At 46.4% G+C, this 17,989-nt stretch overlaps 1 protein-coding gene across 1 annotated transcript; it reads right to left on the bottom strand.

Annotated features, from left to right (window-relative positions):
• Positions 1 to 3,968: 3,968 nt before the first annotated feature.
• On the bottom strand, positions 3,969 to 16,590 carry LOC125429464 (E3 ubiquitin-protein ligase TRIM39-like). Its single transcript, XM_048490594.1, has 7 exons — positions 16,466 to 16,590; positions 15,040 to 15,472; positions 11,590 to 11,685; positions 9,200 to 9,430; positions 7,004 to 7,026; positions 6,528 to 6,634; positions 3,969 to 4,938 (listed from the first exon to the last, which is right to left on the bottom strand). Exons 2-7 carry the CDS (start codon positions 15,415 to 15,417, stop codon positions 4,346 to 4,348), a joined length of 1,428 nt encoding a protein of 475 aa, XP_048346551.1. The 5' UTR covers positions 15,418 to 15,472; positions 16,466 to 16,590; the 3' UTR covers positions 3,969 to 4,345.
• Positions 16,591 to 17,989: the final 1,399 nt, after the last annotated feature.

The following is a 17,989-nucleotide window of genomic DNA, read 5'->3' as shown; positions in this document are numbered from 1 at the left end:
ACGGGTGCCAGAGGTGGCACTCAGAGCCCTCTCTGTGGGCACGCGCACACAGAGTTCGTCATGTGGAGGGTGGAAAATCACCACACACGCACACACCCCTCTAGGCTGGCCTGGGCCACTGAGCACGTTGTGCATGCACCGCAGGGAGGACTCGGCTGGCGTGCCTGGTGCCTGTACTCCAGGTGGCTGTTGCCTGGGGGGGGGGGAGGGCACAGAGGAGGCAGAGATGCTAGAGAGGCACAGAGTGGTGCGAGTGGGACTTGCTTGAGGCTAGAGAAGGGGGGGTGGGGCAGAGGAAGAGGGAGCCAACCAGTTTTTTCTAAACTAAAACCTCAGCATTCAGGTTAAATTGTCGGGTTGGCACTTTGCGATAAATAAGTGGGGTTTGGGTTGCAATTTGGGCGCTTGGTCTCAAAAAGGTTTGCCATCACTGTGCTAGAGCAATATTTGTAACAGTTTATGTGCTATTGTGTGTGTAAGGGGGTGGGTTTTGGTAGTATTGGAAATGCAACTCCTGGGTTTATATTTTTATTGAATTTCTACATTTTTAAATGGTTGTAAATCTCTTTAATATGATGCTTGTGAGCACAGTGTAATTTGTATGTAACTTAAGGTTTTACTATTCCCTCAACTTTTCTCAGCCCTTTGGTTCCTGGCTTATTTTATAGATTGGATTTGTGTTTCCCTCAGTGAGTTTCTAAACATTTGCAGGACGTTCACTCTCACTTTGGGGCTTGGCACAGGAGGCACGAACTACTGAAGGAACAGCCAGAGTTCTCACCAAACAAGCCAGAAACTGAACAGCCCAGATTACATGTGAGGCTGGAGTTTCATGAAACAAAGCAGTGGACTCTAGTCAGGAGAACCCCGTTCAGTTCCCTACTCCTCCATGTGAAGCCTGCTGGGTGACCTTGAGCCAGTCACAGTTCTCTCAGAACTCCTTCAGCCCACATAGAGGAAGGCATTGACAAACCAGCTCTGAACATCTCTTGCCTTGAAAACCCTACGGGGTCATCATAAGTCAGCTCTAACACAGCACACGCACACACACACACACACACACACACAATGCAGCTGGTGGAAGGTTGTGTATAGATCAGTATTGTGGTGATATTGAGGAAGTAATCCCCTGTCCTGTTAGTAGAGGCTTAATGGGATCTTATTTACCAGCAAATGTAATTTACCTCCATGCTGTGAAAACCTGGTGGTCCCAGTGTTGGGTCAGGATCTATGAGATGCAGGTTTAAACCCCCAGTCTGTCTTGGAAGCTTGCTGGGCAACTGTGAACCTGTTAGTCCCTTCTCCCTCACAAGATTGTTGTGAAGACAAAATGCAGAGATCAATGCCTTTATTATTTTTTAGAAGTTGTGAATTAATCATTAGTTTAATAATGAACTAAAATATGAATAATTCATTAGCATGTCATTGGTTGTCAGCATTGTTTCTCCTTATTCTTATGGAAATAATGGGTATGACTCACTCCAAACGCTTGACACACAGTATATAAACTTTAGGTATTTGTTTTTACTACTGCCATCATTTATTTTTAGGACGATATTCTATCCTAAATTGAGCTTTCAAGACACCTTCCAAAATAAATAAAACATAACGTTCAAAAAAATGCCCCTTTTCAATTAAAAATTCTTTGTGAAATTTTCTATGCCTACATATGATGGATTTCTTATTATTGGAGCGGGGTGGGAGGAATCACCATTTCTAAGCTGCTAAACAAATGTAGGCCACGTCTGCTTTGCAGCTCAAAAAGATGTGTTACTTTTAAAACTGTACCTAGTCCAAAAGAAGTTACTTGGAAATAAGTAACTTAAGGTTTTTCCCCCTGGCAGATCTCCTGGGCCTTTAACAGCTGGTTGGCACGATGAATGTCATCAGTTGAAGGTTGTGGCAGCCTGAATTCAGAGAAGAGCTACCCCCTGCTGAATTTCTGCCTTTTATATTCAAGAGCAGGGGTAGGGAACCTGCGGCTCGAGAGCCGCATGTGGCTCTTCTGCCCTTGCACTGCGGCTCCATGAGCCAAGCCGCTGGCCCCATCCTTGCCCGCCCTGAAGGCAGCAGGGCAAGCGCACCAACTGCCCACGGCCGGCAGGGCTGTGCCGCGGGCTTCCCCTCTCGCCCGCCCCATTGGAGCGGGGCGGGCACTTTCCCGGCGGCCGGCGAGGCCGAGCTGCTGGCTTCATCCTGCAGGGCGGGCGCACCAATTGCCCACGGCCGGCCGTGCCGCGAGCTTCCCCTCTCTCCTGCCCCGTTGAAGTGGGGCGGGCGCTTTCCCGGCGGCCGGTGAGGCCGAGCTGCCGGCTTCATCCTTGCCTGCCCTGCAGGCAGCAGGGGTGGGCGCTTTCCCGGCAGTGCGTGCCCGAGGCTGCGCCCGCGAGCTTCCCCTCTGGCCGCCCGCCCCATTGGGCCCAGGCGGAAGGCGCTCCGGCTGACCCGGAAGGCCGAGCTGCTGGCCCCATCCTTGCCCGCCCTGCAGGCAGCAGGGCAGACGCATCCATGCGCTTCTCAGAATGAGCTGAGTAAAAGGTAAAAACCCCCCAATATATACAGTGTTATCTTTATTTTAAATGTCAAAAATTATTTGCGGCTCCAAGTGTTTCTTTTCCTGTGGAAAACGGGTCCAAATGGCTCTTTGAGTGTTAAAGGTTCCCTACCCCTGTTCAAGAGCCTTTTACTGTATAGCTCTGCTTTCACCTAACACTCCTAATACTTGGCTGCCCATTCATGTTTATTTCCTATTATTTTTTTCGTTTAGTACATTTTAATCCTGCTCTCTCTGCCAAGAAACTCAAGGTACCAAGTATTGTTCTCCTCTCCTTCATTATATTCTCACAACATCCTTATGAGGTAGGCAAGGTTCAGTGTGTGTGTGTCCAAGGTTACCCAGTGAGATAAATGGCTGAACTGTTCATTACCATACTGGAGGGTAACCTACACGTGCAATTACCCTCCACCCTTTTTGAGCTTGGAGGCACCCTCCCAATTCTGACACAGTGTGGTAGGAGGAGCCCAAAATGCCACAGCTTCCTTTCAGCCATACAGTATAGATCCTTGTCTTTTGGTGGCAGCTGTTGCCAAAGCAACCAAATCTGCAATGGCCAGTCAGAAACCCTGCCATACAAAAAGCTCCATCTGGCCCCGCTAAAAACAACTGACAGTCATCAGGAAAGGTATCTGTGCACACCATAGCGCTCCTGGGCAGCACGATGGATATCCTGCCTTCCTGAATCTTCCGATTTTATTTTCATACCTCCACCAATAGATGGCAGCACAGGCTTTTCTTGGAGCAGTGCTTATTAAGTTCAGGGGGACAGTAAAACAAATAAATAGTGAGGGCACAAAGTCAGTGGTAAAAAGACTAACTAAGTACAATTACAAGCACTAGTTCAGTTAAGTTTCCAGGTTTCAAAGTCCAAGACAGAGTTTCTAGTTGATAAGACCCACTTGATTCTAGATCTTTGAAATGCAGACTGGGAAAAAGGTCAAAATTAATGTCTCCTCACTCACAGGTGCATGAGTGCTGAAAATATCTCATTCACTGAGGACCGGTGATAGTTTAAGTTAAAAACAGTGATTATTCAATAGTGTCATACTAATATCTGACAGAGTATTGAATCCCATTTACTTAGTTCCTTTAAATGCCAAACAGTATTTACTAATGTGGAACCAATTGTCATTATAACATATATGTTGTAATAAAGCTTGATAGCAAAAAGGAATCAAGAGGTTTTTTTATTCATACTTGCAGAGAAAATGTTAACAGTGTGTAGTTTCAGAAATACAAATTTCAGATATACAGCTCCTGGTTCTTTCGAAAGAAGAGAAAGGATGGGAGAATAATAGCTAGAAGAAGAGTTTGGATTTATACACCTTTCTCTCCTGCAAGGAGACTCAAGATGGATTACAAACTCCTTCCTGTCCCCACAACAGACACCTTGTGAGGTAGGTGGAGCTGAGAGAGTTCTGAGAGAACTGTGACTAGGTCACCCAGCAAGCCCGTTCTCTAGATTAGAGTCCATCCGCTCTTAACCACTATACCATGCTGGCTCTCTTGGAAGAATAGCTTAACCACATAGTTAAGTCTCATAGGAGAAAATGGATGATGTGTAACCTCTTGAGTTTCCAATTTACTGCGGTTTCCTATATATCAGCTGGAGAAGAGATGAAGGCTCTTGCCTAAACGTTCCACAACAAGCTTTGACTCTCTGGTCTTAATGGACTCTCTGGTCTTAATGGAGGCCTGGAATTGCGATCTGTTTAATGAAGCTGGCTGTTCTGGCATTTGAACTAAACTAGTACCTCCTGAAGGGAGGAGCCCTATTTCAGTGGAGATTCAAGGATTTAACACTTGGACAGAGCTTTGATTTTTGCTTCTCACACTTTCCTTCTTTGGGCAGACAGACAAAGAGCATGCATTTTCCCCTTTCCAGTGGCGGCATGGACTAAAGAAAGGTCGCAAAGGGGTGTAGAAGGTCCCAATGTATGTGTAAATGTGGGTTTTCTCTGTCACATTATAAAATGAAACCTCCCCTTCCTCATAGTCCAAGAAGACCCCCACTCGTGTTGGCTTCATGCCCAAAGAGAGAAGAGTTGGTTGGGAGATCAGGACCTTGTATCGATCTCCATCCCTGAGCCACAATCTCCAGAATCCACTTTTGGGAGAAAACATGGTTCTCAGGCCCTTCCTGTTCACAGATTCCCTACAAATACCCAGGTCCCACTCCGGGCTGTCTCCTACTTCCACCTCCCAGTAGTGCCTCCCTGAGGTGAATCTCTCTGAGCCCAGAACCAGGATGTAAGCATCAAATTTCTCAGGATTGTCTTCACTGGGTGGTCCTTGCTGCATTCCTCCATATTTTACAGCCTTCCTGTCCTCAGAGAGGACAAGGCCGGGATGAGCCGTGGCTGGATCCAGAGATACATCCGCTAGAGAAAGGAGACAGTTCTGAGGACAGGACTCGAACAAAAACTTTCGACAACTACAGACCTAGGAGGGATCCCAAAGGGGCATCTAACAGGGGAGTAGGTCTACAGCATCATACTAATAGACTAGTCTCTGGGCCAGCACTCAGTTCCACTCAGTGGCCAGATGCTCTCAGAAGCATGCCATACCATATTCCCCATATTGCCCCGGTAGACCCCTCCGCTCCTCGGAGGAGGACCTACTCGTGATCCCTGGCCCCAAAATGATCAGGCTGGCCTCGACGAGGGGCAGGGCCTTTTCAGCCCTGGCCCCTACCTGGTGGAACAGGCTCCCTAGGGAGATCAGGGCCCTGCGGGACTTACAGGGTTTCCACAGGGCCTGCAAGACAGACCTGTTCCGCCAGGCGTTCCGCGTTTGGCCAGCCTGGTTAAAAACAAACAAAACATCTACCATGTCATCTGGCCTCCCGTGGGCACAAGGGGGTAAGGGGAGTAGTCAGACGCCATCCACATTTTAAAATGGGTTCTGTTTTTATATAATTGATATTTAAATTATGTTTTAGTTTGTTTTAACCTGTTGTGAACCGCCCTGAGCCCTCAGGGGGAGGGCAATATATAAAACTACAATCAATCAATCAATCAATCAATCAATCAATCAATCAATCAATCAGGAAGGAAGGAAGGAAGGAAGGAAGGAAGGAAGGAAGGAAGGAAGGAAAGGCCAAAGGTCTCCCCTGCTCTACGCAGCAGTCCCGTAGTGGTTAAGAGCAGGTGTACTCTAATCTGGAGGAATTGGGTTTGATTCCCCGCTCTGCCGCTTGAGCTGAGGATGCTAATCTGGTGAATTCAGTTTAGCCTGAGCACTTCAACACATGCCTTGGTGACCTTGGGTGAGTCACAGCTCTTCTGAGCTCTCTCAGCCCTACCTACCTCACAGGGTGTTTGTTATGGTGGGGAGGGGAAAGGAGATTGTCAGCCCCTTTGAGTCTCCTTACAGGAGAGAAAGGGGGGATATAAATCCACCTCTTCTTCTTCTACTTCCTACTCAGTAATCTTTCGAGGCATAGAGTCTCAAACCATACCTCAGTTCTCCTCTCTCCTCCAGCAGGACAGAATTGAATTCGTTCAGCTGTTTATGCAGCTTCCTTTAAAATCCCATGAAAGCATTGTAACATTTTCCCTATCTGCCCATTTCTACCAGGCAAATTCCAAAAAGGTATTCCAAGTTATTCAGAACGGGAAACGTGAATAACACTATCTTGTGGGAGGAACAGGCACATTCGGGTCCTGATCTGGGGCCAAGATACACGACTCCACATGTCTGCTGCTCCCAGAATTGCTACCTGCCTCAACAACTTTTTCATGCAAGAACAGCTACAGGGGCTTTTTAAGCCTTCTCTTTTCCAGGCCAAGGAGGAGGCTGCAGGATGTTTTTGCTCCTTACAGAGTTCCTGGGAAGCTGGAAGGTGCAAGAAAGCGCTGCACTCTGGTTCTGATCTTGCTAGGTGAAGGCCAGGGCAGACATCTTGCTGTGTGGGGAGTTCTCTGAAGGCTGAATGAGTCCCAAGATCCAAACCTCACTGGGCACTTACCTTTGAACTCTGTTAAGATGTCAATGATGTCGATGCAAGGAATGTTATACACATGCTTCAGCATAGTGGGCACGGCTTCTGTTTCCTGCACTGTCACGTTTTCACTTCTGAAAGAGATAGAAAAAGTGCAGAGAAGGGCAACGAGGATGATTGAGGGACTGGAGCACCTTCCCTATGAGGAGAGGCTGCAGCGTTTGGGACTCTTTAGTTTGGAGAGGAGACGTCTGAGGGGGAATATGATTGAAGTCTACAAAATTATGCATGGGGTAGAAAATGTTGACAGAGAGAAATTTTTCTCTCTTTCTCACAATACTAGAACCAGGGGGCATTCATTGAAAATGCTGGGGGGAAGAATTAGGACTAATCAAAGGAAACATAAGGCCACCTGGTTACAGGCCTGCAGATTTTTTCCTCTCGTCTAATGGATATTATTACATTTCCAGGCTCTAAAAGATGAAAGGAACTGAAAAGATTACCTGCTTAATGTGTTATCCACATCCTAGGAAGTAGAGCAATGGAAAGAAATATGAATAGTTTGTTTTAAAATCCCCTCCCCCCCTTGTTTATCGTTTTCTGATATAAAATTGGATGACAAGTTGACATATTTCCAGTTTTGAAATAGTTTTAACTACTTTTTCCTGAATATTCCACGCAGTTGAGTGTTGTTAGGGGCTGCTTCCGCATTTGAGGGGATTCTTACTGCAAGTGTGTACAGTGCCTTGCAGCAGCTGCTGTTGCTGCTCTGGCGCAACAACAGAAGATCCACACTGTAGTTTTTCCTACACTTTCCTTGACTCAGCAGTTGTGTCTACCATTCCCCCCTGTTTTTAATTTTTAAATTAAAAAAAATGGAAAACTGATGGATTGGTACAGGATTATAATTTTATAATCTCTTTCCATTATCTACTAGTGTCTCTGAATTGCCAGCTATAGCCTTTCTCATACAAGAGATGCACATTTCCCTTTATACCTCTTCAACAAAAAGGCAACATGATCTTTAAAAAAAGAAAGTTGGAGATAGCCAGGATCTTATAATTCAGAGCAACAAGTTGTTATGTTCTACTACTCTAGAGACTGTGCATTTTATGTTTTTGTAAAGCTCTCAAAAGCTTTCTAGCGGTGGGGGAAAGTAGCTACAAGAGGTTGAGGCAAGGAAAATGGTGCCATTGTGAGCAGAACCTTGAACATCCCAAACCTTTCTGTCTACACGGTGTACAAAGGGGCATAGGCTGCAGCCTTTCCAAACATACCATATCCAGACAGGTTTGGGAAAGACTGCATCAATGCAGGGGAAAACTCAGAAAGTGGACAATTGGAGACAATATCATATCACTTGCTTCAGTTTGCATGTCAAACCAGAGCAAATCTCTGGAAGCAACCAAGGATGGATTCACAGATCCACCCCACCTGTTTAAGAAAGGTCATCTTAACTAATAAATGGCTAAGCAATGGAATGTTGCGACAGCGAACCCTCCACCAATCAGCAAGCAGGACTCACAAATATAGTCCTGCTCACCCATTGGTGGGTGACATTTCATCTGCTCCCCTGCCCACCTTCCCCTGACCCAACAGCAAGTCCCAGCAGCTCATCCCAGCCAATGGAGGAGCTGCGCCTTCCCACCTATTCCAAGCCACACCCTTTCCGACCTCTCCCACCCCCAAGCCACAGACCCAAGACCAGGTAGGTGTCAAGGATTGCTCCAGGAGAAGAGGATGTGCTATGGCCCCAGTACAGCCCACTGCAGGGGGAAATGCTCCCTCCACCACCCTTTGCTAGGGCTCATTGCATATCCCCCATAATGGGTTTTGCTTTTGCTGCTAGTTCATATCATATCCCAATCTGTTTAAAGGTTCAATGGGAGTTCAGGTTCCCGGTCTTTCTGTGTTTGCAAGCCTTGATTTATGAAGATTCCCAAAAACTGTCAGGCTTCCCGTCTAAACATAAGTGGCTGAACCACTGGCAAGCCAGAGATCACATTGACATCTGAGGGGGAAAAAAATCTTTGAAAGTTGCAAGATTTCAATCGAGCCTCAGTGCTCAGGAATTTCATCTTCCATGAACGGCCAATCCTAAAGTATCTTGTGTTTATTCACAATTCAGTCCTACTGATTCCTAGACAAGCATCTAGAGCAGTGGTGGTGAACCTATGGTACGGGTGCCAGACGTGGCACTCAGAGCCCTCTCTGTGGGCACGCACAAACAGAGTGCCCCCTGCCCCCCCATCTAGGCTGGCCTGGGCCACTGGGCTCGATTATTAGCATTAAACCTAAGACCTAGTTTTGGGGAAGCAGTGTAGATAACCCTTTTAAGCGCTGGTAAACCCCACTGATTTTCATGTGAAGAACTAAAGCGTGATCCTTTACCTGGGAGTAAGCTCAGTTGCTGGCAATGGGGCTTGCTTCTGAGTAAACCCTCCTAGGGTCGTGATTCACCCGTTGGAAGAGTTGCACGGTTGCTTCAAAGCAGAGCCACCGACTACCACCAAGCTTACTCCCGAGTAACGCACGCCTCGGAGCCCACCGTCCTTTCTAAACTAAAACCTCAGTATTCAGGTTAAATTGCCATGTTGGCACTTTGCGATACATCAGTGGGTTTTGGGTTGCAATCTGGGCACTCGGTCTCGAAAAGGTTCGCCATCACGGATCTAGAGAGGCCTCCAGGTCTCTCTCACCTTCAGAAGCTCGCCTGCTGGTTGCCGGCTCTTCTCCTTCACTTCTGTGACCAGCTGCTTCAGGGCGGAGCTCTGGCCGGACAGCTGCTCCAAATTGGAGTGAAGCTTCTTCAAGGTCTCCTGCTTTTCTTTCTTCAGCCTCTTCAGGAGCCGCTCTTCTTCCTCCACCAGGAAGGTGTGTAGTTTGAAAAACTCATTCTCAATCCGTTCTTTCTGGCCGTGAACTGCATTCTTCATCAGACAAGGAGCAAAGACATTCACAGGCAGATTCTCAGGGGAGGATACATCAGTAGTTTATTCATTTACTTACTTCGTTTATAAGAAGAAGAAGAGTTGGATTGATATCCCCCCTTTCTCTCCTGTAGGAGACTCAAAGGGGCTGACAAACTCCTTTCCCTTCCCACCTCACAACAACCACCCTGTGAGGTAGGTAGGGCTGAGAGAGCTCTGAACGTGACTGGCCCAAGGTCACCCAGCTGGGAGTGCACAGGCTAATCTGAATTCCCCAGATAAGCCTCCACAGCTCAGGTGGTAAAGCAGGGAATCAAACCCGGTTCCTCCAGATTAGAATGCACCTGCTCTTAACCACTATGCCACTGCTGCTCCTGCCTCTCTCCTGCCTATACCCTGCCTTTCTCCCGAATGAGGACCCAAAGGAGCTTAAGCTGTTTTCTTCTCCATTTCATCCCCACAACCACCCAGCGGGGGAGGTTAGGGTGAGAGTGTATGGCCCCTTCCGCACACGCAAAATAATGCGTTTTCAAACCACTTTCGCAACTGTTTGCAAGTGGATTTTGCTATTCTGCACAGCTTCAAAGAGCACTGAAAGCAGTTTGAAAGTGCATTATTCTGCATGTGTGGAATGAGCCTTAGCCAAGGGGCATCTAGCAAACGTCCATGGCAGAATGGGGATCTGAACGTCATTACATCACACTGTTATTTGCGCATGACTCTAAAACGGAACTCCCATGTTCAGAGGCAGTGTGAAGAGAGGGCACAAACAACCGCTAACAAAGAGGGGGAGTTCAGATCCCATTTTTCTCAATCATAAAGAGTCTCAAAGTGGCTTACAAACTCCTTCCCTTCCTCTCCTGCAACAGGCCTCTTGCGAGGTAGGTGGGGCTGAGAGCGTTCTGAGAGAACTGTGACTGGCCGAAGGTCACTCAGCAGGCTTCATGTGCAGGAGCAGGGAAAACAAACCCAGCTCACCAGAGTCTATCACTCTTTGAAGAAAGTGTATATATTCCTTTAAATATATGTATATAAATATATCTGGCAAGGTTTTGTTTCTAGTGTAGTATGAAACCAGTGAGGACACCAACCTCCCGCCATCCCCTAAAAATTAACTCAAGCCTGAGTATCTCCCAGGAAAACTGTACTTTTTTGCAAAATGGATGAGTAGGATTTATCCACACAATCCACCATTTTATGTACCGTATATACTCGTGTATAAGCCGACCCGTGTATAAGCCGAGGCACCTAATTTTACTGCCCAAACCTGGGAAAACTTATTGACTCGGGTATAAGCCGAGGGTGAGAAGCTGGAGGCAGAGGGAGCTCCTTATTTGGGCAGTGACATCAGGGGGGAGTCACTGCCCAAATAAGGAGCTCCCTCTGCCTCCCAGGTTTGAGGAAGCCCAGCCAGGCACCCAGCCAGGGTGCCTCGGGGTTTCCCCTTCACCCTCCAAGGAGGGCAGCAACAAGCCCGGCAGCAGGGCTTTGACCCAGCCCCGCCCCCAGCCTCGTGACTGATAGAAAATGGTGACTAGCGTATAAGCCGATGGGGCTTTTCTCAGCCTTTAAACAAGGCTGAAAAACTCGGCTTATACGCGAGTATTTACGGTAGATATTTAACACACATTTGTTGCCATCTCTTGGTCCAAATGCTTTTCTCAAGTAACTACATATGAATGTTTTCTGAGTCTCTCCCAGGCCTTTTTGAGAGGCTCAGGCCCCTTCCGCACATGCAGAATAATGCACTGTCAATCCACTTTCACTATTGTTTGAAAGTGGATTTTGCTCTTCCGCACCGTAAAATCCAGCTGCAAAGTGCATTGAAAGTGGGTTGAAAGTGCATTATTCTGCATGCTATTATTATTATTGTTATTATTGCAATTATTGCAATTATTATTATTGTTACCTTTTGTTTTGCTGTATTGCTAGTATGTATTTTTGCTGGGTTGTGAGCAGCCCCGAGCCCTTCGGGGATAGGGCAGGGTACAAATATAATTGAAATGAAATGAAATGAAATGAAATGTGCGGAAGAGGGTGGCAGGTGGTGTTATCCTGTGTGGCATTTTAATGTGTTAACAAACCCCTCAGGCAACCCATACGTTGCCTGGTTCCACCAGCAGGAGCCAGTCCTTGGAGGCTCGCAAAAGGACACCTGCCTTCCACTCTGCTGTCTTCTTCCCTTCCTGATATTTCAGCTTCAGAGACTTGTCCAGATGCCGTTCCAGCAAATGCACAGCCCGTTGCAGTTTGCCCTAGAAGGACAGGAAAAGCATCACTTTTAATGAGAATTTGTATTTATTTTACACATCTAAATAGCACATACATAGAGAGATAAAGAAAAGATCCCAATCTAGCTTCCCCTCCCTCCTACAATAATAATACTAAATGAAAAGGAAAAAAAAACCACATACACAAACACCTACACATATATATGGTGATTTCCAGCTACCTCACTAAGGATCCAAGCATAAATCCAACTCTTCTCCTTCTAGTCATTTTATTGTCTTTTCCCCATTATTAATCTATATCCATGCAGGGTGGGCATGTCCTGGTGAAGATCACATTTGCCTCCCTACACAGTCCTGATTTAAATTCGGGCCTCCAGTGGTTGCAGTTCATCTTAAAGGCAAGGGCGGAAAAATCTGGGCTGCAATTCTGCAAGCGCTTTTGTGGAAATGAATAAAATAGGCCTTCTTTCCAAGTAAATCTGCATAGCATTGCTCCCTGGATCGTAGGCCTCCGACTGTCTCATCTGTTTCGACATCAAATTTCACCAGTTTTTATTGTATTCATTTCTAATTTTTATGTTGCATCTCTCTGCTCAAACGCAACTTGCAGATGCAAATAGAAAGTGAATGAGGCTCTCCAGCGTCTACATATTATGTAATTCCAGACTGATTACTGGTGAAACTAACCCACTGCTAGTCATGCTTGAATATTCATCTTCTTTTGTATGAAGTTGGGTAACATGCAGTGGTGGGATCCAAAAATTCTAGTAACAGGTTCCCATGGTGGTGGGATTCAAACTGTGGCGTAGCGCCAATGGGGCTGGATGGGGCATGACAAGGGCGTGACTGGGCATTCCAGGGGGCGGGGCATTCCTGGGCGGGGCTGTGGCAAGGATGCAGCCACTGCGCCGGTCCTTGGGTGGGAAACGAATGCACGCAGGCGCAGGCTGCCACGCACGGCAGCGCACCTCCTGCTAGACTGCTTCAAATTTTGCGCGCTACTGCTGAGAGGAGGGGCGTAACTAAGGCAAAAATCACATGGCAAAATCACCAATTAGTAACCCCCTCTTGACACACACAAATAATTAGTAACCTACTCTGTGAGAACCTGCTGGATCCCACCTCTGGTAACATGCACGTATCATGTGGCAGGAATAACAGTTGTCAGTGATACGTTAAAAACCTTTATACTTTGCACTTTAGGCAGCTTGCAACTAGCGATCAACAGAACTGCTCTGTAGTTCACTTTGTACAGGACAGGGAAAGACCAAGCAATATAAGACGAAGCCCAATATGAGCGAAAGGTTTCCAAGGAACTTAGAGCCATGAACAAAGCATGCACCGGAAAAGAAGCAATTCCTTGCCACCTTGACTGGATCTCAGGGACAAGACTTGCTAATGTTTAGCTTAGTTAGGGCAGAGTCAGGGAAGTCAGTAAAGGAGGGAGAGACCGTTTACACATGGCCCAGATTAAGATCTTCTGGATTGTTATCACCTTGTAAAGGAAATGTATGCATGTGAAAAGTTAATTGGTATTGGGAGGCCCAGTAAACTGAGCATGCCTGGTATTTACTATAACCATAGTTGCCAAACTATATTTTTCCAGAGGAGGACTGTTGCGTAGTTTTTATATTGTTCTGCTTGTTTCATTTCATGATGGAAGGATCTAGTGCAGGGGTCTGCAACCTGCGGCTCTCCAGATGTTCACGGACTACAAATCCCAATTGGCCATGCTGGCAGGGGCTGATGGGAATTGTAGTCCATGGACATCTGGAGAGCCGCAGGTTGCAGACCCCTGATCTAGTGCAAGGCTCCCCTTTGGATAATCTCCAGGTGACTCCTAGCTCAAAGAATATCTGGCTGGTGCTCAACGAGGGCCACCGTTTCTTCAGCTTTGACCCCAGCCAGAGTCTAAGGAGACTCAGGCCCTGACTCACCTGTTGCAGTTTCAAAAGGCCTTGGACAGAGTTGCTCTGCCTTTAGTTGAGGACAGCAACAGCATTATCATCATAGTTATCTTGATTCCATTTGCTGGTCTTGGGACACCTGAAATACTTTGAAACTACTCCTGGTGATGCTCTTATCTGGACTGCCACCAATCTCCCCACTTTGTTTATTAGTTATGTGTCTTATCTGTTTGTTTTTGGTTGATTCTGCACTTGCGTTATCAACCTAAGTTCGAGCTGCGTTCGACCTAAGTGCTCCGCACAACCACTGGGATCTACGTGGTTTTGTACCAGCTTCACCATGTGTAACGGTCAAATTTCCGACTCCAGTTGGGAACTACTACTTTTTCAGGGAACCACGCTCGAACTCAGCTCGATTCCAGTAAAGTGCGGAATCTCTGGTGCTAGGAGTCCCCCATTCAGCCAATCACAGCTGAGTGTTTCAGGCATGCGTACAGCTGGCCAATCAAAAAACGCCACCTTCGCCCCTCCATTCCTGTGGCAGTTTTTTTAATAACGTGTGTGGGGATAGACGGAACCTGGCCGTAGAACAGTATCCAATCGGAACAGAGTGACGAAGAGGCACAGGATGATTCCGCCCTCCGAGCTGGGATCAAGCTGGTTGCAATGGGGAACAACAATGGCTTCGACCTAGGTCAGTACCCTTCTCAGGGAACTGGGTCGAACCTATTTTACTCATGTGTGGAATCGCCCTTTGTAATTATTGTACTAGATCTGCTGATGATTGCGTCTTTTCTGTTGTTCTAAGAAAACATTTTGCCATTACATAACAATATTTGACCACTTCATTGAGTCTTGCTTGACTGCTCTAATGCCCACTCCTTCCTCACAAGATTCCACACACACATCAAATAAACTGGATCAGAAACCCTTTTCTACTATATTTTTCTATACTGGAGATTAGAGCCAGTGTGGTGTATTAGTTGAAGTAACTTCCTGAGATCTGGAAGACAGCAGTCTTCAAAGGAAACTGATCTCTGAAGTCTGGAGATCAGCAATAATTTCAGGAGAACGTCATACTTGGAGGACAGTTATCCTAGGACCACTACTTCCCCTGCTGAATGTACAAATCAGAAGAATCGAGAAAATGCCTCCATACATCACACAGAATGTGGATACGGGCTTTTAAGGGTCAACCAATCAACATTAACACTAAGTGATCATAAGAATGTACCCTCCATACCAAGGAAAGAAATGTGCATTACAAGCTCACGATGTGGTTGTCTAATGAAACCACCAGATTTCCACAAAATTTTAAAAAACACAGAATTAAAACACAAAAAACTTTTTCTAGGAGAGCCAGAAATACCCAGGAGTAGGCCTTTGTTTCACTATCAATAGCAAACGCAGTTGTTTGAGTTAGGAAATAATATTTTTTAATAAGCCTTTGATTCAAGGTAAAGTTTCGCACCTTGTACTCCAGGGCAGCGTCTTCGGCAGGCACCATCGAGTGAGAGGCATGATCCTTGGATGCCTTGCAGATCTCACAGAGGGGGATTCTCTCCTCGGTGCAGAACCAGGTGAGCGGCTCTCCGTGTTCCTCACAGAGCCCCTTCTTTTCCTCGATCCCTTCTTCTGTCTTGCTCTTTGCTTCCCTGGTCGCCCTGTTTTTCTCTTTCGAGGAAGATGGGTTGGCCAGGGCTTCCCTCTTCAGGCTCGAAAAGCAGAAGCGGCAGAATTTCAAGCCATCAAAGATTACAGGATTCTTGAAGGGCCCCTGGCAGAGGACACAGACCTGCGGCTTCCGGGATTTTGTTTTAGGGACTGGTTTGGAAGGCGCGGAAGCCATGGCTCCCTCGGGAAGCGAAGTACCCTTAGGTTTCGCTTTCCTGCTTTCTCAGGTGCTGAAATAAAAACTGCAATTACTGGGAACGGTGCCAGGACGTAAACATCCTCAGCCGGGAGGGGGGAAATCGAATCTAAACCTATCCATAATATTGAAGTAATATTCTGCTACAGTTGTTAGGCAAAACTGGTAAAGTCCATTCAGGCCTCGTTCAGTAGGCATTAAACCAGTTACTGAAACAAACCAAACTATATTTTTTAAGAGCAAAGGGAAAACCATGTTTCAGCAAATTCCAGCAGCAGCCACCAGAAATGGTGGTGGAAACTACAGCCAATTTACGGGAGCTCTCAAGGCAAAACAATAACAGAGGGGATATGCCAGTGGTGGCGAACCTACGGCACTCCAGATGTTCACGGACTACAATTCCACTCCAGATGTTCACGGACTACCATTCCCATCAGCCCCTGCCAGCATGGCCAAATTGGGAATTGTAGTCCATGAACATCTGGAGTGCCATAAGTTCGCCACCATGGGGGTATGCCAGAGCTTCTGCAAAATGACTCAGGGCTTCTCTGGTAGTCTCCCATCCAAGCATTAATCAGGCCTACCTGCTTAGTTTCTGAGATTTTGACAAAAATCAGGCTAGCTAGCCTGAGCTCTCCAGGCCAGGGCATCAGGTAGCAGGTGATGTGACAGACCTCCCCCTGATACCCTGAAGAGCAGCTGACAGTCTGCGTTGGCAGTATTGACCTTAATGGATCGAAAATCTGATTCAGTTGAAGGCAGTGTCATGTGTGCACTCCAATCCTCCTGCTTTGTTTTAGATATCAAAGCGGAGCAAAACCTCTACGTGAAGCCAGTGAAGTTCCTTGTGCCTGAACACCTTTCCACTTTATCAACTCCACATTTGTATTATTTAGTAAAGGAGGAACCATGTTTACCTGCACATCACATGATGCTAGTCTGAGGAAACAGTGCTAGCCAGAGCAGACAGTCCTCGATGATTATTTATTTAGATTTTTTTTAATGTCTCCTTCTCCAGAAAACCTACCTGAGGTGCTTAACAAGGTGAGGTGGCTTTAAGATTTTAGAACATAATAAAATGTAAAGTCTTAAAAGCTATGCGTTGAAATCCATAATGAGCAAAAGGGGGTGGTGGTACACAACCACAAGATAGATGACATGTGGGACAGCAGATAGGTAGCAAAATGTAAACAAACATACAGCAATGTAGATGTGTAACAGGAAAGAAAGGGTTTCTTATTTTATCTCCATGTAACCCTCCCTTATAATTAGTAAACTAATTTATAAAAAGCAACTGAGAATCTCTCTCTCTCTCTCTCAATATATATATCTCCCAAAATAGAAAACTATATTTAGATAGATTTTTCCTCTACATGCATTTCATTTGAAAAATCCCATTTAAAAATTTAAAAATCTAAAAAGCTGATACTCTGAAAATACTGTGGAACATTATCAGTAAACTTTAGAAGCTCTCTTCAAATATAGAATATTACTGAAGTTTCCGTTTTCGTTAATAACGCATGTGTGTATTTCCCCCGTTTTTGTCAATTATGAAAAATAACAAAATGTATTTTTAACATTCTGATTTAAATGTTTAAAAATCAGATTTTTTTAAAAAAACATTGCTTTTTATCCACTCTGGGTGGGGGTGGTGCAGGCAGAGTTCTGGTCGTTCTCATGAGAGCACCTGATGTATCAGCTGTTCACATCTGGTGTTAAAGGGCAGTGTCATAAAAACATGCAATACCCCCCCCCTCCTCCCCCCAGCTCCACGATGTATTGTAAAAGGTCATTAAGTGAAGAGTCAGAAGCTTAAAGCTTAAAGCCTGCGGAAGCTCCGTGGAAGGGAATGCATGCATCCCAGATTAAAGCAGATCTAGACCTGGTAGTTGGAATCTGATGAATCAAACTAGAGTTCTTCCTTTCCCCCTCCCCTTCCCAGAAAAGGAGGAAGCAGCTGCAGCAAAGCGCCAGACCAGCTGAGCAGCTGCACAAAGAGGAATCAAGCGAGGAGGGTCGCAGCGGCAGAGGGCGCTGGCGCCCTCTAGTGGCCTTGGAGCGGGAAAGCCGGCCCTGCCTGACAGCCTGTTGCCGCCACCTACTGGCTTTGAAAGGCGTGAGCTGCAAATTTCACGTGGCGCCTGTTGCCCATGCCCATGGAACTGTGCGTGTCTTCGACATTGTGTTTCTAATATGTATTTCAAAGGCTTGTGTTAGTATCGGCGCTGCCTAGAGAGTCAGCGTGGTGTAGTGGTTAAGGGCAGGTGCACTCTAATCTGGAGAACCGCGTTTGATTTCCTGCTTCTGCCACTTGAGCTGTGGAGGCTTATCTGATGAACCAGATTAGCTTGTGCACTCCAGCACATGACAGCTGGGTGACCTTGGGCTAGTCCAGGGGTAGGGAACCTGCGGCTCTCCAGATGTTCAGGAACTACAATTCCCATCAGCCCCTTCCTGCATGGCCAATTGGCCATGCAGGAAGGGGCTGATGGGAATTGTAGTTCCTGAACATCTGGAGAGCCGCAGGTTCCCTACCCCTAGGCTAGTCACA

The sequence above is a fragment of the Sphaerodactylus townsendi genome, linkage group LG03 (assembly GCF_021028975.2).
Source record: "Sphaerodactylus townsendi isolate TG3544 linkage group LG03, MPM_Stown_v2.3, whole genome shotgun sequence".
Taxonomy (NCBI): domain Eukaryota; kingdom Metazoa; phylum Chordata; class Lepidosauria; order Squamata; family Sphaerodactylidae; genus Sphaerodactylus; species Sphaerodactylus townsendi.
The sequence above is the reverse complement of the archived record's forward strand: the minus strand, read 5'-3'. Positions and strand labels throughout refer to the sequence as shown.

Bases quoted from the DNA above. Each gene is read 5' to 3' on its own strand.
- LOC125429464 (XM_048490594.1), bottom strand. From the start codon at position 15,417: ATGGCTTCCGCGCCTTCCAAACCAGTCCCTAAAACAAAATCCCGGAAG. The intron at 7,027-9,199 runs GTGAGAGAGACC...TCTACTTCCTAG, and splicing joins CAGCAGGCGAGCTTCTGAAG to GATGTGGATAACACATTAAG. The intron at 6,635-7,003 runs GTAATCTTTTCA...TATCTCTTTCAG, and splicing joins GTGGATAACACATTAAGCAG to AAGTGAAAACGTGACAGTGC.